General features: G+C 50.1%; 1 protein-coding gene across 4 annotated transcripts in view; it reads right to left on the bottom strand.

Moving 5' to 3' along the window:
- pkma (pyruvate kinase M1/2a) overlaps window positions 1–21,315 on the bottom strand; it is a 72,427-nt gene extending 51,112 nt beyond the window's left edge. The window contains exons 1-2 of one of the 4 annotated variants that reach the window (XM_038784407.1): window positions 21,271–21,315; window positions 10,765–10,821 (exon numbers count right to left, since the gene is read on the bottom strand). In XM_038784407.1, the coding sequence (XP_038640335.1) occupies window positions 10,765–10,821; window positions 21,271–21,290 (77 nt within the window). In that variant the 5' untranslated portion in view covers window positions 21,291–21,315. Of the gene's footprint in view, window positions 1–10,764; window positions 10,822–12,284; window positions 12,309–21,180 lie in introns of those variants that run through there. The other 3 variants (XM_038784408.1, XM_038784409.1, XM_038784410.1) reach the window with 3 other exon arrangements.
- Window positions 21,316–22,652: the final 1,337 nt, after the last annotated feature.

Here is a 22,652-nt window from a genome sequence, read left to right as displayed (position 1 = left end):
TGCTCCCAGGTTTTCTTCGACCTTGATTGGTTGTCTTTATGGAACTGCAACATGATCCATAGAATCCCTACAGTGCCCATTTGGCCCATCGAGCCTGCATAGACCCTCTAAAAGTGCGCAATCTACCGAGGCCCACTCCCTCAAGCTATCGCCATAACCCTGCGCATTGATCATGGCCAATCCACCTAACCTGCACATCTTTGGACAATGAGGGGCAATTTGGCGTGGCCAATCTATCTCACCTGGACCTCTTTGGACACTAAGCGGCAATTTAGCTTGGCCAATCCACCTAACCTGCACATATTTGGACTGTGGGAGGAAACCAGAGCTCTCGGAGGAAATGCACGAAGACATAGATCATAGATCATAGAATTTACAGTGCAGAAGGAGGCCATTCGGCCCATCGAGTCTGCACTGGCCCTTGGAAAGAGCACCCTACCCAAGGTCTACATCTCCACCCTATCCCCGTAACCCAGTAACCCAACCCAATACTAAGGGCAATTTTGGACACTATGGGCAATTTAACATGGCCAATCCACCTAACCTGCACATCTTTGGACTGTGGGAGGAAACCAGAGCACCCGGAGGAAACCCACACACACACCGGGAGAACATGCAGACTCCTCACAGACAGTGACCCAAGCCGGGAATCGAACCTGGGACCCTGGAGCTGTGAAGCAATTGTGCTATCCACAATGCTACTGTGCTGCCCCTGGGGAGAAGGTGCAAACTCCACACAGACCCAGATCCCTGGCTCTGTGAGGCAGCAGTGCCAACTACTGTGCCACCGTGCTGCGCAGTTTTATTGCACAGGTGAAGCCCTGGCCTCACCTGGTGAGCTGCGGGCAATCTTCTGCTTTCCAGTAATCGAACAGTGTTTAAAATGTGTTCATTTTATCCCTTTCTCATAGTTACGAAGCCAATGCGCAGAGTGGACAGGGAAAGCCCTTCATCCATCTCCTTGCTTACTCCAAAATAAACAATTCAAATTCAAATCGAGTCCAATTCACGTTCCCCACAAAAGAGACAGATTAGATCTCAGATGGTAAGACCAGATGTAACACCTGAACTCACAGCTGATCCTCTGCTTCATCTTAGCCAAGAGTCTAAGGAGCATCTTTGATAGGTGCACACGCAGCACATTGACTCCATTATGAACCCCCCACAGTGTGTGCCTTGGTTTTATCAAATGTCTCTTCAGTTAGAGCAGCTGCTCAGCAAACAGGTATTGGTGAGATGTGAATACATCTTATCCTTGCGCCGCAATCAAAAAAAAACCTTAATGTTAATTCAACATTAAAATTTCTATAGATTATGGCCAGAGATAGAGGTGTACAAGGTGATGAGAGCTATGGATAGAGTGGATAGCCAGAGACTTTTCCCTAGGGCGGAAATGGCTGTCACGAGGGGACATAATTTTAAGGTGATTGGAGGAAGGTATGGGGGAGATGTCAGAGGTAGGTTCTTTACACAGAGAGTGGTGTGTGTGTGGAATGCACTGCCAGCAGAGGTGGTGGAGTCTGAGTCATTCGGGACATTTAAACGACTCTTGGACAGACACATGGACAGCAGTAAATTGAAGGGGTGTAGGTTAGGTTGACCTTAGATTAGGATACATGGTCGGCACAACAACGTGGGCCAAAGGGCCTGCACTATGCTGTACTGTTCTATGTTCTATGTAAGCATTATAATAATATTTATTAGTGTCACAAGTAGGCTTACATTGCACTGCAATTAGGTTATAGTGCAAATCCCCTAGTTGCCACACTCTGGTGCCTGTTCGGGTACACAGAGGGAGAATTCAGAATGTCCAATTCACCTAACAAACATGTCTTTAGGGACTTGTGGGAAGAAACCGGAACACCCGGAGGAAACCCATGCAGCCACAGTGAAAACAGGCAGACTCCACACAGACAGTGACCCAAGCCGGGAATCAAACCCAGGTCCCTGGTGCTATGAAGCAACAGTGCTAACCACTGTGCTCCCACGCAGCCCAAAGTGGGCTTATTCTGTTGCCGGATTAATCTTAAGACCGAGCTCCATTTGCTTCACTAAACTCTCCTTCTGGGGACACTGGCATCGTACAAATTAATCGATTAACTTTTTTTCTCTTCTTGTTTTCCAATCATTTGTTTGCGGTCTGATAAATAATTTAATTGTAGCTAGGCTGGTAGAGTTTCCTCAGATCCTCTTGCTTCAAGTTTGTCCTCTGCACAGCACAACTACCCTTTCATCTCCTTAATCGTGTTTTTAAATTAATTGAAATAAATTTTAATTGGGATTAAACACAATTTCTGATCACATTAATGTGCCTTGAGTTCTCTCCAGAATTCCAGCGCATTATTCAAGCTGACACTCCAGCACAATACCGCGGAGGAGAGTACCAAGGTGGAAATTTGAGGTTCTATTTGCCTGTTGCAGTGAGTTGTATGGACATAAAAGATCCCACAGCAGGGGCGTCACGGTGGCGCAGCAGTTAGCACTGCTGCCTCACGGCTCCAAGGACCCGGGTTTGATCGCGGCCCCGGGTCACTGTCCATGCGGAGTTTACAAATTCTCCCCGTGCCTGCGTGGGTCTCACCCCACACAACCTAAAAAGGTGTGCAGGGTAGATGGATTAGCCTGGCGAAATTGCCCCTTAATTGGAATTTTTAAAAAAAGATCGCACAGCGGTAGTTGAAAAACGAGGCGTGTTCATCTGGCTAAAATTTGTCCTTTGATCAACATCACCGAAAGCACTAATTCCGGCCTTGGGTGACTGTGCGGAGTTTGCGCGTTCTTCCCCCGTGTCTGCATGAGTTTCCTCCGGGTGATCCGGTTTCTTCCCACAGTCAAAAGAGGTGCAGGTTACGTGGACAGGCTAAGCTAAATTGCCCCTGAGTGTGGAAAAATGTGCGGGTTTGGTGGGGTTACGAAGATAGGGTGGGGGAGTGAGCCTAGGGAGCGTGCTCTCTCAAAGGGTCGGTGCAGACCCAATGGGCTGAATGGCCTCTTTCTGCACTGTTGGGACTCTCTGATAATTTCCTGTTTGTTGGATCTTGCTGTGCACAAATGGGCTGCTCTAGTCACTTATATAATAACACTTGAAGCCACAACCTTCCAGCTCTGAGCCAACCAGTTCTGGGCAATCCCATGAGTGCCTCATGTTCAGATCCGTGCCCAGACTATCTCATGATCCAATAAAACAATACAAAGAGGAAACAATTTTTATGCCTGGTGATTTGAACTGGATACTCTTTCAGTTGTTTATTTAATTTTTCTTTTGGGATCTGGGCCTCACCAGCAGTGTAAGGGATGGATAAGTTGCCCATCCCTAAATGCCCCTTTGAAGGCATTTAAAAATCAGCCACATTGTTGTGGCCTGGAGTAACACGTAGGCCAGACAGGTTAAGGGTAGCAGATTTCCCCTGCCTGAAGAACATCAGTGAACCAGATGTGTTTTTAATAAGAATTTATGGTGGTTTCATGCGACCGTGATTTGCTTTCATGCCCAGATTTTTCCCATCGGCCTCCTCAGAAGACAAACGCGGGACACAACCGACAGAGTACCCTTCGTCGTCCAGTACTTCCCCGGAGCGGAGAACTATGACATCATCTTCGCAGCATTCAATACGTCATCGATGAAGACGAACATCTTGCCAAGGTCAGCCCCACACCTCCACTACTTGCCTTCAAACAATTGTGCAACCTCAAACAAACCATTGTTTGCAGCGAACTACCCAGCCTTCAGAACAACAACCACGACACCACACAACCCTGCTATGGCAATCTCTGCAAGACGTGACAGATCATCGACATGGGTACCACCATTACATGTGAGAACACCACCCCATCAGGTACGCTGTACATACTCGTGCGACTCGACCAACGTTGTCTACTTCATACGCTGCAGGAAAGGATGTCCCGAAGCGTGGTACATTGGCGAGACCATGCAGACGCTGCGACAACAAATGAACAGGCTTCGTGCGACAATCGCCAGGCAGGAATGTTCCCTGCCAGTCGGGAAACACTTCAGCAGTCAAGGGCATTCAGCCTCTGATCTTCGGGTAAGCATTCTCCAAGGCGGCCTTCAGGACGCGCGACAACGCAGAATCTCCAAGCAGAAACTTATAGCCAAGTTCCGCACACATGAGTACGGCCTCAACCGAGACCTTGGATTCGTGTCGCATTACATTCAGTCCCCACCATCCGGCCTGGGCTTGAGAAATCCTACCAACTGTCCTGGCTTGAGACAATTCATACCTCTTTAACCTGGAATTACCCCTCTCTCTGCCTGACGATTGTCGACGATGTCCATTCATCCGTTGTCGCAGTGTCTCCATGGCCTCACCAATGTACCACGCTTCGGGACATCCTTTCCTGCAGCGTCTGAGGTAGACAACATTGGCCGAGTCGCACAAGTATGTACCGCATAGCTGGTGGGTGGTGTTCTCACGTGTAATGGTGGTACCCATTGTCTTGCATCTTTGACTTTGTCTCCATAAATGTTTCTGGAACATACAAGATGATCAGAGGATTAGATAGGGTGGACAGTGAGAGCCTTTTTCCTCGGATGGTGATGGCTAGCACGAGGGGACATAGCTTTAAATTGAGGGGAGATAGATATAGGACAGATGTCAGAGGTAGGTTCTTTACTGAAAGAGTAGTATGGGCGTGGAATGCCCTGCCTGCAACAGTAGTGGACTCGCCAACATTAAGGGCATTTAAATGGTCATTGGATAAACATATGGATGATAAGGGAATAGTGTAGATGGGCTTTAGAGTAGTTTCACAGGTCGGCACAACATCGAGGGCTGAAGGGCCTGTACTGCGCTGTAATGTTCTATGTTCTATGTTATACCTCTTCATTCACCTGAGGAAGGAGCAGTGCTCTGAAAGCTAGTGATTTGAAACAAACCTGTTGGACTTTAACCTGGTGTTGCAAGACTTCTTACTGTGCTCACCCCAGTCCAACGCCGGCATCTCCACATCAGGTTTTTGTTTGTTGGTGGATTAACAAATGGAATTTAAATTCCACCAGCTGCCGTGCTGGGGTTTGAACCCACATCCCCAGAGTGTTACCTTATGCTTCTGGTATACTAGTCCAATGATATTACCACTATTATAGTAATCCAGGAAACACGAAGATAAAGGTTAGACCAGATTTAGTCGAACTCAAAAGTAAAGCTGTACCCTCGGAATCCACGGTAGCACAGTGATAAGCACTGTTGCTTCACAACGCCAGGGTCCCGGGTTCGATTCCCGGCTTGGGTCACTGTGCGGAGTCTGCACGTTCTCCCTGTGTCTGCGTGGGTTTCCTTCGGATGCTCTGGTTTCCTCCCACAAATCCCGAATGACGTGCTGTTAGGTCATTTATACATTCTGAATTCTCCCTCTCGTACCCGAACAGGTGCCGGAGTGTGGCGACTAGGGAATTTTCACAGTGACTTCATTGCAGTGTTAATTTAAGCCTACTTGTGACAATAATAAAGATTATTATTATTGTAAAGGGCTCAATAACAAGTGCCAGCTGGATGGGCCTTGCTCGGTATCGTGGGAACCCGTACTCCACAGGACCCCGCAGGGAGATCAATGAGTGATCCCCTTGTGGTCCTCGTGAGGGTTATCACAGCCACTATCTGCCCCTAATGTGCACTTCCCAAAACTATCAGAGCGCAGGCTGAAAGACATTCACAAGTCTAGGCCGCAATTGAATTGTTAAACAGCTTTGAATTACGGTCAAGAAATGAACGTACAGAGTAACATTCATGAGGCAAATCTCACCTTGATTCCACTAACTTATAGAACACACTCCGAGAAAAAGAATAAAAATAGACCGCACTATCTCTATTATCAGATTCGCTTAATCTTGCCAGCTCAATGTTTCTGGGCTCTTGGCTGAGATTCCTGATGTTATGCCGGTTTTCCAATCGGGAACTAGCTGTTTGGCTAACCACCTGTATCCTTCATCCTTTCCTCCATCTTCCCAGCCAGTTGGAGGGCTGTCCCTTCTGACTCCTTCCCCAATCAATGACTCACCAAGCTGGCTGTCAGTAGAATCAACCATCTCGCCACCCACTCCTGGTGTGTAGCGATTTAAGGAAAACATCTCCCGCATTTCTTTTTAAAAAATAAATTTAGAGTACCCAATTCATTTTTTTTTGCAATTGAGGGGCAATTTAGCGTGGCCAATTCACCTACCCTGCAAATCCTTTGGGTTCTGGGGGCGAAACCCACGCACACACGGGGAGAATGTGCAAACTCCACATAGACAGTGACCCAGAGCCGGGATCGAACCTGGGACCTCGGCGCCGTGAGGCAGCAGGGCTAACCCACTGCGCCACCGTGCTGCCCATCTCCCGCATTTCTGACATTGTGTCAAACAGATCACTTTCCGTGCAGCAGGTTGAGATAGTTTTGGAGCGCTGTGACATTCTACAATCTGGTTCTTCTGACTTTAATATACATTTTCAATGCCTGCAACTTTCAAAAGTGCACAATAATCACTTTGAACCACACACTTCAAGACAAAACAAAGAACAAAGTAAAGTGCAGCACATGAACAGGCCCTTCGGCCCTTCAAGTCTACGATGACCATGCTGCCCATCTAGACTAAACTCTTCTACACTTCCTGGGTCCCTATCCCTCTACTCCCATCCTATTCATGTATTTGTCAAGATGGCCCTTAAACGTCACTATCGTCCCTGCTTCCACCACCTCCTCCATCTGCGAGTTCCAGGCACCCACTACCCTCTGTGTAGAAAACTTGCCTCGTACATCTCCTCTAAACCTTGCCGTCCACACCTTAAACCTATGCCCCCCTAGTAATTGACCCCTCTACCCTGGGGAAAAGCCTCTGACTATCCACTCTGTCTATGCCCCTCATAATTTAGTAGACCTCTATCAGGTCGCCCCTCAACCTCCGTCGTTCTAGTGAGAACAAACCGAGTTTATTCAATCGCTCCTCATGCTAATGCCCTCCATACCAGGCAACATCCTGGTAAATCTCTTCTGCACCTTCTCTAAAGCCTCCACATCCTTCTGGTAGTGTGATGACCAGAATTGAACACTATACTCCAAGTGTGGCCTAAATAAGGTTCTATACAGCTGCAACATGACTTGCCAATTCTTATACGCAATGCCCTAGCCAATGAAGGCAAGCATGCCGTACGCCTTCTTGATGAATTTCTCCACCTGTGTTGCCCCTTTCAGTGACCTGTGGACCTGTACACCTAGATCTCTCTGACTTTCAATACTCTTGAGGGTTCTACCATTCACTGTATATTCCCTACCTGTATTGGACCTTCCAAAATGCATTACCTCACATTTTCCCGGATTAAACTCCATCTGTATTCTCTGACAGTCCTCATCGCTATCCGCAATTCCACCAACCTTTGTGTCGTCTGCAAACTTACTAATCAGACCAGTTACATTTTCCTCCAAATCATTTATATATTCTACAAACAGCAAAGATCCCAGCACTGATCCCAGAGGAACACTACTAGTCACAGCCCTCCAATTAGAAAAGCACCCTTCCATTGCTACTCTCTGCCTTCTATGACCTAGCCAGTTCTGTATCCATCTTGCCAGCTCACCCCTGATCCCGTGTGACTTCATCTTTTGTACCAGTCTACCATGACGGACCTTGTCAAAGGCCTTACTGAAGACCATATAGACAACACCCACTGCCCTACCTGCATCAATCATCTTTGTGACCTCTTCGAAAAACTCTATCAAGTTAGTGAGACACAACCTCCCCTTCACAAAACCATGCTGCCTCTCACAAATACGTCCATTTGCTTCCAAATAGGAGTAGATCCTGTCTGAAGAATTCTCTCCAGTAATTTCCCTACGACTGACGTAAGGCTTACCGGCCTGTAGTTCCCTGGATTATCCTTGCTCCCCTTCTTAAACAAAGGAACAACACTGGCTATTCTCCAGTCCTCCGGGTCATTAACTGAAGACAGTGAGGATCCAAAGATTTCCGTCAAGGCCTCAACAATTTCCTCTCTGGCCTCCTTCAGTATTCTGGGGTAGATCCCATCAGGCCTTGGGGACTTATCTACCTTAATATTTTTCAAGACGCCCAACACCTCGTCTTTTTGGATCTCAATGTGACCCAGGCTATCTACACACCCCTCTCCAGACGCAACACCCACCAATTCCTTCTCTTTGGTGAATACTGATGCAAAGTATTCATTTAGTACCTCACGCATTTCCTCTGGCTCCACACATAGATTCCCTTGCCTATCCTTCAGTGGGCCAACCCTTTCCCTGGCTACCCTCTTGCTTTTTATGTATGTGTAGAAAGCCTTGGGATTTTCTTTAACCCTATTTGCCAATGACTTTTCATGACCCCTTCTAGCCCTCCTGACCCCTTGCTTAAGTTCCTTCCTACATTCCTTATATTCCACACAGGCTTCATCTGTTCCCAGCCTTCTAGCCCTGACAAATGCCTCCTTTTTCTTTTTGATGAGGCCAACAATATCTCTCGTTATCCAAGGTTCCCGAAATTTGCCGTATTTATCCTTCTTCCACACAGGAACATGCCGGTCCTGAACTGACATTTGAAAGCCTCCCACATGCCAGACGTTGATTTACCCTCAAACATCCGCCCCCAATCTAGGTTCTTCAGTTCCCGCCTAATATTGTTATAATTAGCCTTCCCCCAATTTAGCACATTCATCCTAGGACCACTCTTATCCTTGTCCGCCAGCTCTTTAAAACTTACTGAATTGTGGTCACTGTTCCCGAAATGCTCCCCTACTGAAACTTCTGCAACCTGGCCGGGCTCATTCCCCAATACCAGGTCCAGTACAACCCCTTCCCTAGTTGGACTGTCGACATATTGTTTTAAGAAGCCCTTCTGGATGCTCCTTACAAACTCTGCCCCGTCTAAGCCCCTAGCACTAAGTGAGTCCCAGTCAATATTGGGGAAGTTGAAGTCTGCCATCACAACAACCCTGTTGTTTTTACTCCTTTCCAAAATCTGTCTACCTATTTGCTCCTCTATCTCCCGCTGGCTGTTGGGAGGCCTGGAGTAAACCCCCAACACTGTGACTGCACCCTTCTTATTCCTGTTCTCTACCCATATAGCCTCGCTGCCCTCTGAGGTGTCCTCCCGTAGTACAGCTGTGATATTCTCCCTAACCAGCAGCACAACTCCGCCACCCCTTTTACATCCCCCCTCTGTCCCTCCTGAAACATCTAAATCCTGGAACGTTTAGCTGCTAATCCTGTCCTTCCCTCAACCAGGTCACTGTAATGGCAACAACATTATAGTTCCAAGTACTAATGCAAGCTCTAAGTTCATCTGCCTTACCTGGAATACTTCTTGCATTAAAGCATATGCACTTCAGGCCACCAGTCCCGCTGTTTTCAGTAACATCTCCCTGTCTGCTCTTCCTCAGAGCCATACTGGCCCTATTCCCTAGTTCTCCCTCAATGCTTTCACCTTCTGACCTATTGCTCCAGTACCCATCCCCCTGCCATACTAGTTTAAACCTTCCCGTGTTGCACTAGCAAACCTCGCGGCCAGGATATTTATGCCTCTCCAGTTTAGGTGCAACCCGTCCTTCTTATACAGGTCACACCTGCCCTGGAAGAGCTCCCAGTGGTCCAGATAACGGAAACCCTCCCTCCTACACCAGCTGTTTAGCCACATGTTTAGCTGCTCTATCTTCCTATTTCTAGCCTCACTGGCACGTGGCACAGGGAGTAATCCCGAGATTATAACCCTAGAGGTCCTGTCATTTAACTTTCTGCCTAGCTCCCTGAAGTCCTGTTGCAGGACCTCATGCCCCTACCTGCCTATGTCGTTAATACCAATATGTACAACGACCTCTGCCTGTTTGCCCTCCTCCTTCAGGATGCCCGCTACCAGTTCGGAGACATCCTGGACCCTGGCACCCAGGGAGGCAAGATACCATCCTGGAGTCTCTTTCACGTCCACAGAAGCGTCTATCTGTGCCCCTGGCTATAGAGTCCCCTATGACTATTGCTCTTCTGTGCTTTGACCCTCCCTGCTGAATATCAGAGCCAGTGTGGTGCCACTGCTCTGGCTGCTGCTGTTTTCCCCGATAGGCTATCCCCCCCGACAGTATCCAAAGGGGTATACCTGTTCGGGAGGGGGGACAACCACAGAGGATTCCTGCACTGACTGCCTGCCCCTTCTGGTGGTCACCCATTTCTCTGCCTGCACCTTGTGTGTGACCACATTTATATAACTACTATCTATGACGCTTTCCGCCACCTGCGATGCTCCTACATGCACCCAACTGCTGCTCCAACCGAACCATGCAGTCTGTGAGGCGCTCCAGTTGGGTGCACTTTCTGCAGATGAAGCCATCCGGGAAGCTGGAATCTTCCTGGACCTGCCACATCTCACAGTCAGAGCACTGCACCCCTCTAATTGACATTGCGTCAATTAATTAGTAAATTAAACTTAAATTTTTTTTTTTAAGTTACTGTTAACTATATGTTTCCTAGCACTAGATTTCTACTACAAATGCGAAAGCTAAATACAGTACTCTCCGATCTCTGGCTTTGATACCCCTCTAAATTATAATTAAGTAATTATGTTTAATTAGTTTAACACTGCTTAATTTTTAAATTTAGTGTAGATTCCCAACCAGCCATTCCGGTCACAGCTTTACTGTGTTGTCACTTCAGTCCCCCCCCCCCCCCCCCCCCCCCCCCCCCCCCCCCCCCCCCCCCCCCCACCCCCCCACACACAATTTGAACAGGTAACAAAAATAAAAATAAATAAAAATAAAAGTCACTTACCTTCCCAGGTTCTCAGATGCTCTCTGGTTCTTTCCCTGCAGATTAAAAGTTACAGGCCAGAAGAAAGAGAACAAAACAGTAAGGAAAAAGCACCTTCTCCCACTCTGCACCGAATTAGCAAGTTCCAATTCACAATCAGGATGTGTCTCCTTGACCTGCGCAAAGCTTACTTAGTGCGCTTTCTGTCTGTCTTTTATACAGACGTCAGCTAACCAGGGTGACTCACACTACCTAAGCTTCAAAGAGAAGAATACAATGTACACCTTTGTACCACTAAACAAGCCTCAGGTGACTGACAGGTAACTGCCTCTCAGCAATTAGGGTGGGGGCAGATTCAGAGATGGATTTCAGCGACCCTCCAGCAGGTCCATAGGTAATTGGAGGAGTTGCAGAGGCTAAGGGTGCATGAGATAGAACATAGAGCAGTACAGCACAGAGCAGGCCCTTCGGTCCTCGATGTTGTGCCGAGCATTGTCCGAAACAAAGATCAAGCTATCCCACTCCCTGTCATTCTGGTGTGCTCCATGTGCCTACCCAATAACCGCTTGAAAGTTCCTAAAGTGTTCGACTCCACTATCAATGCAGGCAGTCCATTCCACACCCTAACCACTCTTTGAGTAAAGAACCTACCTCGGACATCCCTCCTATATCTCCCACCCTGAACCTTATAGTTATGCCCCCTTGTAACAGCTACATCCACCCGAGGAAATAGTCTCTGAACGTCCACTCTATTTATCCCCCTCATCATCTTATAAACCTCTATTAAGTCACCTCTCATCCTCCTCCGCTCCAAAGAGAAAAACTCTAGCTCCCTCAACCTTTCCTCATAAGACCTATCCTGCAAACCAGGCAGCATCCTGGTAAATCTCCTCTGCACCCTTTCCAATGCTTCCACATCCTTCCTATAATGAGGTGACCAGAACTGCACGCAATACTCCAAATGTGGCCTCACCAGTGTCATGTACAGCTGCAGCATAACCCCGCGGCTCTTAAACTCAAGCCCCCTGTTAATAAACGCTAACACACTATAAGCCTTTTTCACGGCTCTATCCACTTGAGTGGCAACCTTCAGAGATCTGTGGACATGAACCGCAAGATCTCTCTGTTCCTCCACATTCCTCAGAACCCTGCCGTTGACCCTGTAATCCACATTCAAATTTTTTCTACCAAAATGAATCACCTCGCACTTATCTAGGTTAAACTCCATCTGCCATTTTTAGGCCCAGCTCTGTATCCTATCAATGTCTCTTTGCAGCCTACAACAGCCCTCCACCTCATCCACTACTCCACCAATCAATGGTGTCATCAGCAAATTTACTGACCCACCCTTCAGCCCCCTCCTCCAAGTCATTGATAAAAATCACAAATAGCAGAGGGCCCAGCACTGATCCCTGTGGTACACCTCTGGTAATTGGTCTCCAGTCTGAAAATTTTCCATCCACCACCACCCTCTGTCTTCTATGTGATAGCCAGTTACTTATCCAATTGGCCAAATTTCCCTCTATCCCACACCTCCTTACTTTCTTCATGAGCCGACCATGGGGAACCTTATCAAACGCCTTCCATGCACTTTGTTTCCCGCCAGACACCACACTTTGAAATGTTTTGGAAGAATTCCTGTCTTTGTATTACCTTTGGGAAAGTAGAGTTACAAAACAACATTGTTATGAGAAGAATATTTTAAAGATGGTTTTATGCTATTGTATAATCTAGAAGCTAAATGGTGGTACCTATTTGTCAAACCAAATTTATTTTGCTCCTTGTTGTGAATTATATACCTAGTAATTCACACTGTGTTGTATTACATGTATTGTGTCCTCGTGGGCTCTGTAGACGAGCCGTTGCGCGGCTCTGCCCATAGGGGGAGATGAGGAGTTTGTACTGGGCTCCACCCTTGGCTCCGCCCATGGCTCTGCCCATGGCTCCTCCCACTAAACGGAAGTATAAAGCACTGCAGTCGCAAGCCTGCTCGCAGTTCATCTCATCGCAGGCAGGCTCAGTTGTAAGACTATTAAAACCACTGTTCACTTCCAATCACGTGTCTTGTGAATTGATGGTCACATCACTCCTGTTTAAACGTGATAATTAAGAATGATGGTTAAGGACCAAATCACAGTTTGGGAATATAAAATTAGAATGAAGTCCTGCTCAATGTCCAATCAGGTCTGCTTTGCATCTAGCATGCTTACAGCGAGTGGGCCAGTTGTGCATAGTGCCTTGCTGAATCATTCATTGTAACCAAAAGGTTGAAGGAATTTGATGTCCCGAGAGCCCCGAGAAAAACAATAAACCAAGTGGTGATGTTTATGAAGGGGCACTTCAACCCCAGATCCTCCATCAGCTCTACACGTTTAGTTCGGCTGTCAGGACCCAGGAGAGACAACCTCAGCTTTCATTGCCCGGCTCCACCAAATAGCCGAGCATAACGAGTTTGACATGAACAAAATTAACGTGCAAAAGAATTACTGGCTCAGACAAAGATTTCCCTCGACAGGGCAATCAAAATACCCAGGCAACACAATGCGCTAAGAAGGATGCGTCACTGTTTCAAAGCGTGAAAGACAGCGAGATAAACCAACGGTGGGAGCGGTGAGGCTGCAAGGTGCGCCGCCAGGTCAACGGGCACATCGGAGGTTCAGTCATGATCCAAGGGGTAGGATAATAGTCAGCGGTTAGGAAGAAGAAAGACGGGTCATCAACCCAGAAATTATGACGAATGTTACAGATGTGAGGGTGATCATCGGCAAAAAGTGTGTCACAGTAAAGAACTTGTATGTTTCCGATGCCATAGGAAGGACAATATTCAGATATGTTGCCGTGCCAATTCTTAAAAACCAAACAATGAATAAAGTGGAGAAGATCTACGATGAAGAATCAGAAACTTAAAGGCTGAATATGCCTGGCACCGAGGCCAACAGTGTTAGGGTGGTGACCGCCGCGGAGATTCATGCACCGTCAATTACCACAAGACGAGAATGGTGGAACAATCGAGGCTTTATTGAGCAAAGATGTTGTGCCTCCTACAGCTGGAACCAGAATGGCTGCAGCATCGGAGAGCACACACTTTTATACGCCGGGATTTACCATTGTACCCTTAATATACGGGCAATGCCGTAATACATATATGCCACTCGTGGTGACTACCACATTCACCCCCTGTTAAAAAAAGTGTCTGGCGGGGGTGGTGGAAAACATTACAAATTAAGCCGCTCGGGACCCTGACCCTCCTCTGCGATCGCCTCAGTCCTGGTGGTGATGCGGACGCCGACTTGGTCATCTGCGATTCCGGGAGCGTGTTGTCCTCGTCTTCGTCACCCCTGAGTGGATCCAGTGGGAGGACGGATCTTGCTGGGGTGGGGGCTGCGGTGAGGTTCGCTGGAGGAAAGATGAGTGACGCAGGGGTGGGTGAGGCAACCGATGAGGGGGGGGGGTGTCAGGTCATGGGGCGTGGGTGGGGATCCAGCGGGTGCCAGGTCCCGGGGGGAGACTGTGTCCTGGTGCCCGTCGGGATGTGCCATGTAGGGGTACTGCGGGTTTGCATGTAAGAGGTGGACCTTTTCAACCAAGGGGTCTGACTTATGGGTCCGCAGATGCTTCCGGAGGAGGACGGGTCCAGGAACTGTCAGCCATGTTGGGAGCGAGACCCCAGAGGTGGACTTCCTGGGGAAGGCGAACCCACGTTTGTGAGGGGTCTCGTTAGTAGCGCTGCAGAGGAGTGATTGGATGGAGTGGAGCGGGGCGGGGAGGACCTCCTGGCAGCGGGCGACCGGGAGATTACCTTACCGTAGTGGGGTGGATGAAGCTCACTGTGCTCCCGGTGTCAAAGAGGCAGGTTGTCTCGTGCCCATCGATCTTCACCGTCGTCGTCGCGGTTGCGAGGTTGTGGTGCCAGGACTGATCCAGGGTGATAGAGGTGAGCTGCGGCAGATGCTGGGAGGTCCCGGACTGGTCAGCGGTGGCGGAGATAGCGGCAGGCAATGAACGGCCAGACGAGCAGGGGTCCTGAGACTCCGTCCAAAATGGTGCCGAAGATGGCGGCGCCCACAGGGCGCACATGGCAGGCGGCATCAAAGATGGCGGCGCCCATGGGCCGCACATGGCTCGCGTAGAGGAATATTGCTGCGCCTCTGGGTCGCACGTGGGGGGGGGGGGGGGGGTGGGGTGTAGGAACGCCGGGTCTGGAAACAGCGGCGACTGACCGGGCCTGGCAAACACACCCATTGCGGGTCGCGCTCCGCGCCGGGCAGCGCTGCCTGGGGTGTTTGTTTTGCCCACAAAAATAACACTTGGGCCCCCCAGAGGTGACTGGCTGCTGCGCGGCGCAGGCTTGCGGTGAGCTGGAGTCGGCAGCTGGTGGGGCCCACCATGCCCACGATGGTGCTGCGCGGTCGGGGGGGGGGGGGGGGGGGAGGACTGAACGTCACGGGAGGCCACTTCTAACAAATTAGCGAGCTGCCTAGTTCCCGCAAGATCGAGCATACCCCCTACCAGTAGCCGCTGGCAGACGTACGCAGACTTCATGCCCGTGACATAAGCGTCTCTAATTAAACGTTTGGTGTGCTGGACTGCCGAAACTGCCTGGCAGTCACAGTTCCTACCCAAGATCTGCAGGGCACGCAAGAAACCATCCAGAGTCTCCCCGGGGAGTTGCTGCCTCGTGGCCAGGAGGTGCCTGGTGTACACTTGGCTCACAGGTCGAACGTAATGTCCCTTCAGGAGCACCATCGCTTCGGAGTAGGTGGGCGCATCCCGGATGAGGGGAAAAATGTCAGGGCTCACCCGTGAATAGAGGACTTGGAGCTTCTGCGTGTCCGAGGGTTCTTCAGCGGCTTCTCTGAGGTAGCCTTCGAAGCAGGCTAGCCAGTGGTCAAAGGTGGACGTGGCATTGGCTGCTTGAGGGCTCAGCTGCAGGCGATCAGGCTTGATGCGGAGATCCATCGTTTAAAAAAATCTTGCTCAAAAAATTGATGCGCCGTCAATTACCACAAGACGAGAATGGTGGAACAATCGAGGCTTTATTGAGCAAAGATGTTGTGCCTCCTGTAGCCGGAACCAGAATGGCTGCAGCACCGGCGAGCACACACTTTTATACGCCGGAATTTACCATTGTATCCTTAATATAGGGGCAGTGCCGTAATACATATAATATGCCACTAGTGGTGACTACCACAGAGAGTCTGATGCACAACATCAGCAGCATGCGTGGAGGTGTCCAAAGCGTGGCTCGGTCGGTGATGGCTATGGCTGAGGGCCTCGGTAGAATGTCCCACTCGCTGGAGAACGTGACCCAGTACCAGGCAGTACTTGATGAGGTGCTGTGGGACATGTCCCAGTCTCAGGTGGGAATAGCCGAGGCACTGCAGAACATGGCCCCGTCACTGAGGAGCATCGCCATAGTGCAGACATTGGGGAGCCATTAACGCTGGCAGAGCTAGATAATACAGGAGCAGCCGAGGCTCGAACCAGCTGTCCATCTATCCCAAGGTGAACCCCAGGGCCAGCTGGGAGGAGGGGGTGCTGGATGCCAACCCGGACACATTCTATGGAGTGGCGACAGCGGCCACCAGCTCCTCTGAGTTCCATCCCTCTGATAAAGCCATGTCGTGCGGTCGGCATCCGGTACAGTGCGGCACAGCGGGGTATTTGCCACTGGCAAGTGTGACGGGGCCCTCCGACCCCAAAGCCCCCATGGGATGCCCACCAGGGGCATTGAAGGCCATGGAACTTGCGACGCAGCAGGCTGCCTCAACCTCTGATGTTCATCCTGGAGATACACCTCGACACAGCGGTAGAGCAAGTAAGGCTAAGCACGTTGAGGATCACTGAGAAGGACTGGGGGGGGGGGGGCAGGGGGCAAAGGAAGTAGGTAGGGGATTAGGGGGGAGTGCGTGTTTGGGAGGAGGGATGGGGAGAGCGGGGAAGACCATCATGAGAGTGGTGGGCACTCCGTGAAACCCATTAGAATATCTGCATCTCGACCAATATGGCACCTCTGGCACTTTCTTCCACTATACGGGGCCAGCACCAATCTAATGCCCCATCTCCCCAAACATGGGCGTCTTGGCATCTTGCCCCCCCCCCCCCCCCCCCCCCCCCCAGCCCCCCAGCACACCACATGGAGGTGATGGGTGTGAGTGAGCACTTAGCAGACAGGCAGGGGTCAGTCCATGGCATAGATTGAGGAGCACCAACACTCAGCTCTCTGCGAGTTTTCATCACCCCCCTGGCCTTAACAGTGACCCGCTAACAGTGCCGTCACAGACTCATCACCCTGGAGTGATGTGACAGTCCCTGGGAGGGTGGGAAATGGAAGGGATAGGGGCCGGGAGAGGGATGGTGAAAGGGGGGCGGGATGCATAGGGATGTGGGTTGGTGGGGAGAGGAGGAATAATGGACAAGGCCACATCCTATGTGAAGCGGGAGAGTATGAGGGCTTGCCGGACCATCGCACCTGCCGCCTGTCCTTCATCCTCTGGTTGGTCCTGCAGGTACTCCCTGGGCCCATCCTCCAGTCCCTGTTGGTCTGTCACCTCCTCGTCTTCCTCCTCCTCGGTGGCCACATATTCCTCCCTCTCCACCACGTCTCCGTGCTGCTGTGTCAGGTCGTTGAGGGCACAGCAGACCACCACAGAATGGACGCCCCTCTGGGAGGTGTACTGGAGAGGCATTGAAACCGCCCTTTGAGCAGTCTATTGCACCGCTGAATGACAGCCCAGGTGGCTGCATGGGCCTCACTGTATCGGGTCTCCGCATCGGTCACCGGCCTCCACCCAGGCTTCATTCGCCAGATCCTCAGCAGATACTCCTTATTCCCCAAGAGCCAACTGGCCACCCTGGGGCGGTGCTCGAAGAGGCCGGGGATGTCCGAATGCCCCTGGATGTAGCTGTTGTGCACGCTCCCTGGGAAGCGTGCACACACGTACATGATCCTCATCTGGTGGTCGCACATGAGCTGGATGTTCAGGGAGGGGAACCCCTTCCTGTTGATTTTTGGGCACTCCCAGGCGGTCCCATGAGAGTAAGGGGACATGCGTGCCATCTGTTAGCCCCTAGACCTGGGGCATCCCGTCGACGGAGGAGAATCCTGCAGCCCAGGCATCTTGGTCCTGGTCCATGTCAAAGTTTTTATAGTTAGCTGCCTGGGCAAACCTTGCAGGCCTCCCCCCTCTGGGTCTCTCCCTGGTTTGATGGGTGGCTTGGTGTGGGCCACCACCTGAAGCCTCTGTTGATGCTTCTGCCACCACCTTCTCCCCCTGGCCTGCCAGCAGCAACACATGGGCACATTCCGCTGGGTCCAAAATGTCGCCCATACCGGGCAATATCTGTAAGGAGTTGGGAGGGGGTGTGAGACTGAAAATCAGCGGTGTCTTCACCCTGGGACCCTCCAGTCCCCTCATTACTCCGCGCCCTCCACCATTTGGTGGCGATATTTGGGGGTTTCGGAGAAGCCGGAGCCCATGGAGGGGAGGAAGGCCGATGTTGTGGCCTTCGCCTCTCTGATTGCACAGCGGTGAATTTTACTGGAGTGGCGGTCGGCATCGCGGCTTGGTTGGGTGACCTGTGCGACTTCCTGCCGTTAGGGAAGGTAAAGTATGCGTTAAGGGGCTCTGTAGAGGGGATTGAGAAAATGTGGGGGATGTTTGGGCCGTGTTTGAGGAGCTGTTCCTCGCTGGGGGGGTGGGTGGTGGAGGGAGGGGAGGGTGAAAAAGGGGAAAAATCTGTACAGACGGTGTAGTTGAATGTAGGGAATCCTGGGGTGTTTATTTGCTGTAGCCTGCTTTGATACATGTTTGTAATAAAATACGTTTAAAATTACTCCGCGCCCTCCCACGCACTTCTGGCCGTAGCGGGAGCCCCTGCTCACTGGACCCCACATTCTGCCCCCCAAACACCCTCACGTAACATTACCTGGACCGGATGCAGGTCCCCTCCCTGTTGCACTCACCCAGCCTCCAGCTGCGGTAATGTCCCTGGTGCTGGGTCCTAGCTCCTGGGTGTTCAGGCGTTGGATGCTGCTCCCATGGTGTTGCTTCCTGCAGTGTTCAGGCACAGTGTCCAGGCATCACGGTCTGATTGGGATGCTAAGCAATAACTCCCACATGTTGCATGGCATGCCATCCCACCGGGACCCGCTTGGGAACTGTGAAGTGCTCACTTAACTACAGTTGCCAGTTTCCAATTAGCAACAGCCTTCGGCCCGCACGGCCAGAGGCTGCGCAGTCAGTGGGAGTTATGGGTGCTCGATGATGCAGACAGACACGGACTGGGGTTGCCTGCGGAATGGGTACACACGTTCCAGGGGTTGGCATGGCCGGCCCGCGGTCGATTAAACACCCAGCCGAGAACATGGGTGGCCACCCCCCCCTGCTCTGCAATCCCCACCCCCCTTTGTGGCCCCACCCCACCAGCTTCACCTATTTAAAAAGGAGTATTAATCAATGCCCGCATGAGCACTTGCTGGGGAGGGGGTTCGATCATGGGAGGCTGTTAGATGGGGGGGGGGGGGGGGTCGCTCCTGTTAATTGTATGGGGATTGGCCTTAAGTGGTGATTATTGGTTTCTCGAGGGCTGAGGCGAGATCCGGATTTCGCCAAGGGGAGTGGGCCGGTGAGATTGCGAACGGATTGGCGCCTGGCACGGTTCTCATTTTTGGCCTCTCTCGCTATTTCACGGCCTCGTCGTGCTCTTGCTTAAGTGCAATGCAGCCAATAAATCACTCCCTCCACCAGCAACACAAAGTAGCAGCAATATGCACCATCTATAAGATGCACTGCAGGAACTCACTAAGGCTCCTTGGATGGCATCCTCCAAGCCCATGACCAATATCATCTAGGACGACAAGGGCAGTAAATACATGGGAACAACAGCACTGGAAGCTCTCCTCCAAGCCGTTCACCACCCTGACTTGGAAATATATCAATGTTCCTTCACTGTCGCTGGGTCAAAACCCTGGGACTCCTTCCCAAACAGTACTGTGGGTGTGACTACACAACATGCACTGCAGTAGTTCAAAAATGTAGCTCGCTCCCACCACCTTCTCAAGGGCACTTGGGGATGGGCAATAAATGCTGTCCGAGCCAGCGAAACTCAAACCCCTTGAATGACTGAGAAAAAACCAAAGTTCACACCTCATTGCTGAGGGTATGCAAAGTATTCAGAGGAGCTGGATTTTGGGTGAGATGTCAAATCAAGGTCGTGTCTGCCCTCCTCCGTGGACATAAAACACCTTATCACAGTGTTCCAAGAAGAGGACCTCTCCCCGTGCCTTGGCCTAAAGATTCTTCAACCAACATCACTAACAAACCCGACTATCTGATCATTATGATGTAGCTATTTTGTGAGATCTTGCTCTGTGTAAAGTGACCGCTGCATTTGCTACATTACAGCAGTGACTTCACTTTAAAAGTATGTTGTTGGCTTCAAAGCATTGTGGAACAATGGTTAGCACTGCTGCCTCACAGCGCCGGGGACCCGGGTTCGATTCGGACTTGGGTCACAGTCTGTGCGGAGTTTGCACGTTCTCCCCGTGTCTGCTTGGGTTTCCTCCGGGTGCTCCGGTTTCCTCCCACAGTCCAAAGATGTACAGGTTAGGTGGATTGACCGTGCAAAATTGCTCCTTAGTGTCCAAAGTTGGGGTGGTGTCGTGGGGATGGGGGGGGGGGGGGGGGGGGAGTGGGCCCAGGTCCAGCTCTCTTTCGGGGGATCGGTGCCGACACGATGGGCTGGATGGCCTCCTTCTGCACTGTAGGGAGTCTATGATCGCCTGAGGTTGCAAAAAAGCGCTATATAAACGCCAGTGTTTCTTTTCTATTTCTGCTTTCCGCGCTTGGCTTTTCCTAGCCTTAAGCGAATCACTGATTTGCTGAAAGCTCCGACTCGGCTGATACTCCTGTCAACTGCCAGCACTTAGAGGAACCGCTTCACTATTGCATGTTTTCTGTGCCGCAGAACACAAAACAGTAATAACTACTGAAGCCACATGGGTAAATATGTATTTATAAAACCCGCCTGAGCCTTGTAAGAGGATAACAGTTTAACGATTAATCAGACACCAGATCATCAAATGAAATGAATGTAAAGTTCCTTATTTTCCAAAACCCAAAAGACAAATCACCAAATACACATTGAAAATATTAAAAAAAATATATTGACCTGTCTAAATATAATATGAAAACATGACATTTCAGAAGATTGACCCAAAGGACCCAAGGGGGAAATGTTTGTGAATTCAAAATCACGTTGAAAGAAACTTTTTCAAGGGTGTGAAACAAATGAGTTTCTATTTTTTTTATCTTATACAGTACAAATTCTTCTTTTAAATCCCCACACAGCAACACAATACACCGTTTTAAAATTTATATTTAAGAGACTATTCACCCAGAGTCATAATGCCTCCTGCACCAGCTTCTTACTCACACTTTGCCATTGCTCACAGCGTTGCCCATGCCAGGTAAACAGACAACTTCACTGTTCAATTTATTTTAAAAGGTTTGTAACATTCCTCACTTTTGCAGAGAAAGAAACATTTGAAGGCTCAGGTTGCTCCCTCCCCCATCACCAATCAGAGCGACCCAAGGGCTGGGAGAGATGCTTGATTGATGGGTCCTTACAACCAATAGCCTGCCAGAAGCTTGATTGACATTTCTAACCCACCAATAGTTGTCAAGAATAACACCAGCCTGGGTTGTCTTTTCCAATCATCTATCAGGCTAAACAGACACCAGGGGAGGAAGCTTAAACCAATCGCAATTTTGCAAAATAGGCTTTAAATAATAGCTGTAGGGCTGCTCTGTCTGATGTCTAACCCCGTCCTCGCCTGTGTTTGCATCTTTAGGATGAAGATGGGCAGATTTGGCTGTGTATTAATCAGCCACAGTCACGCACAGAGACTATCTCAGTGTGTGGGGTCTGAGCTATGAGAATTGTCATAGGTGTCTGTTGAGGGCTGAGCGTAACAGGGAATTACAAAGCCCACATTGGTATAACGTAAATTAAGAAATTATATTTACATTTAAAAAAAACCTTGGATCGGATTTTGTTTGTTGTCACGTGTACCGAGATACAGTGAAAAGTATTTTTCTGTGAGCTGCTCAACAGATCATTAAAGACATGAAAAGGAAAGAAAATAAAAGATTAGAACGATTGTAAGGTGTGGTGAATGTACTTCATGTAATTCACACTGTATAGTATTGTGTCCTTGTGGGCTCTGTCTGTGAGCCGTTGCGCAGCTCTGCCCACAGGGGGAGATGAGGAGCTTGTATAGGGCTCCACCCTCGGCTCCGCGCATGGCCCCTCCCACTACCGGAAGTATAAACTGCTGCAGCCTTGCGAGCCTGCCCTCAGTTCTTCTGGTCGCAGGCAGGCTCAGTTGTAAGTCTATTAAAACCACAGTTTACTTCCAATCGTGTCTCGAGTGAATTGATGGTCACATCAATTTAATAGACTTAAGAAAACCACTATGGAATCAGCCCTCAAACCTTATTGACTTGAACTCGACCCGCAGGCTGCAGAGTCGAAGGAGATCTTTCTACACTGGCTTCGGTGTTTCAAGGCCTACCTGGCTGCATCGACCACCTCCGAGACTACAGAGGAGCAGAAACTCAGCCTACTGCACACACGGGTGAGCCATCGCATCTCTACGCAACTCAACTGTACCGAATCGTATACCGAGGCCCTCGCCATGTTCGACCGATTATATGTGCGGCCGGTGAATGAGGTCTACGCGTGACACATTTTTGCTACCTGCCGCCAGCGCCCCGCAGAGTCGCAAGAGGACTTCCTGCACGACTTTAAAGCTTGCTCGGGACTACAACTTTCAGGCTGTAACTGCCTCCCAGCATATGGAACTCGCTGTCCGTGATGTGTACGCTGCGGGGTCCGGTCTAACT

Source organism: Scyliorhinus canicula, chromosome 24 (genome assembly GCF_902713615.1).
Source record: "Scyliorhinus canicula chromosome 24, sScyCan1.1, whole genome shotgun sequence".
Classification (NCBI taxonomy): Eukaryota; Metazoa; Chordata; class Chondrichthyes; order Carcharhiniformes; family Scyliorhinidae; genus Scyliorhinus; species Scyliorhinus canicula.
The sequence above is the reverse complement of the archived record's forward strand: the minus strand, read 5'-3'. Positions and strand labels throughout refer to the sequence as shown.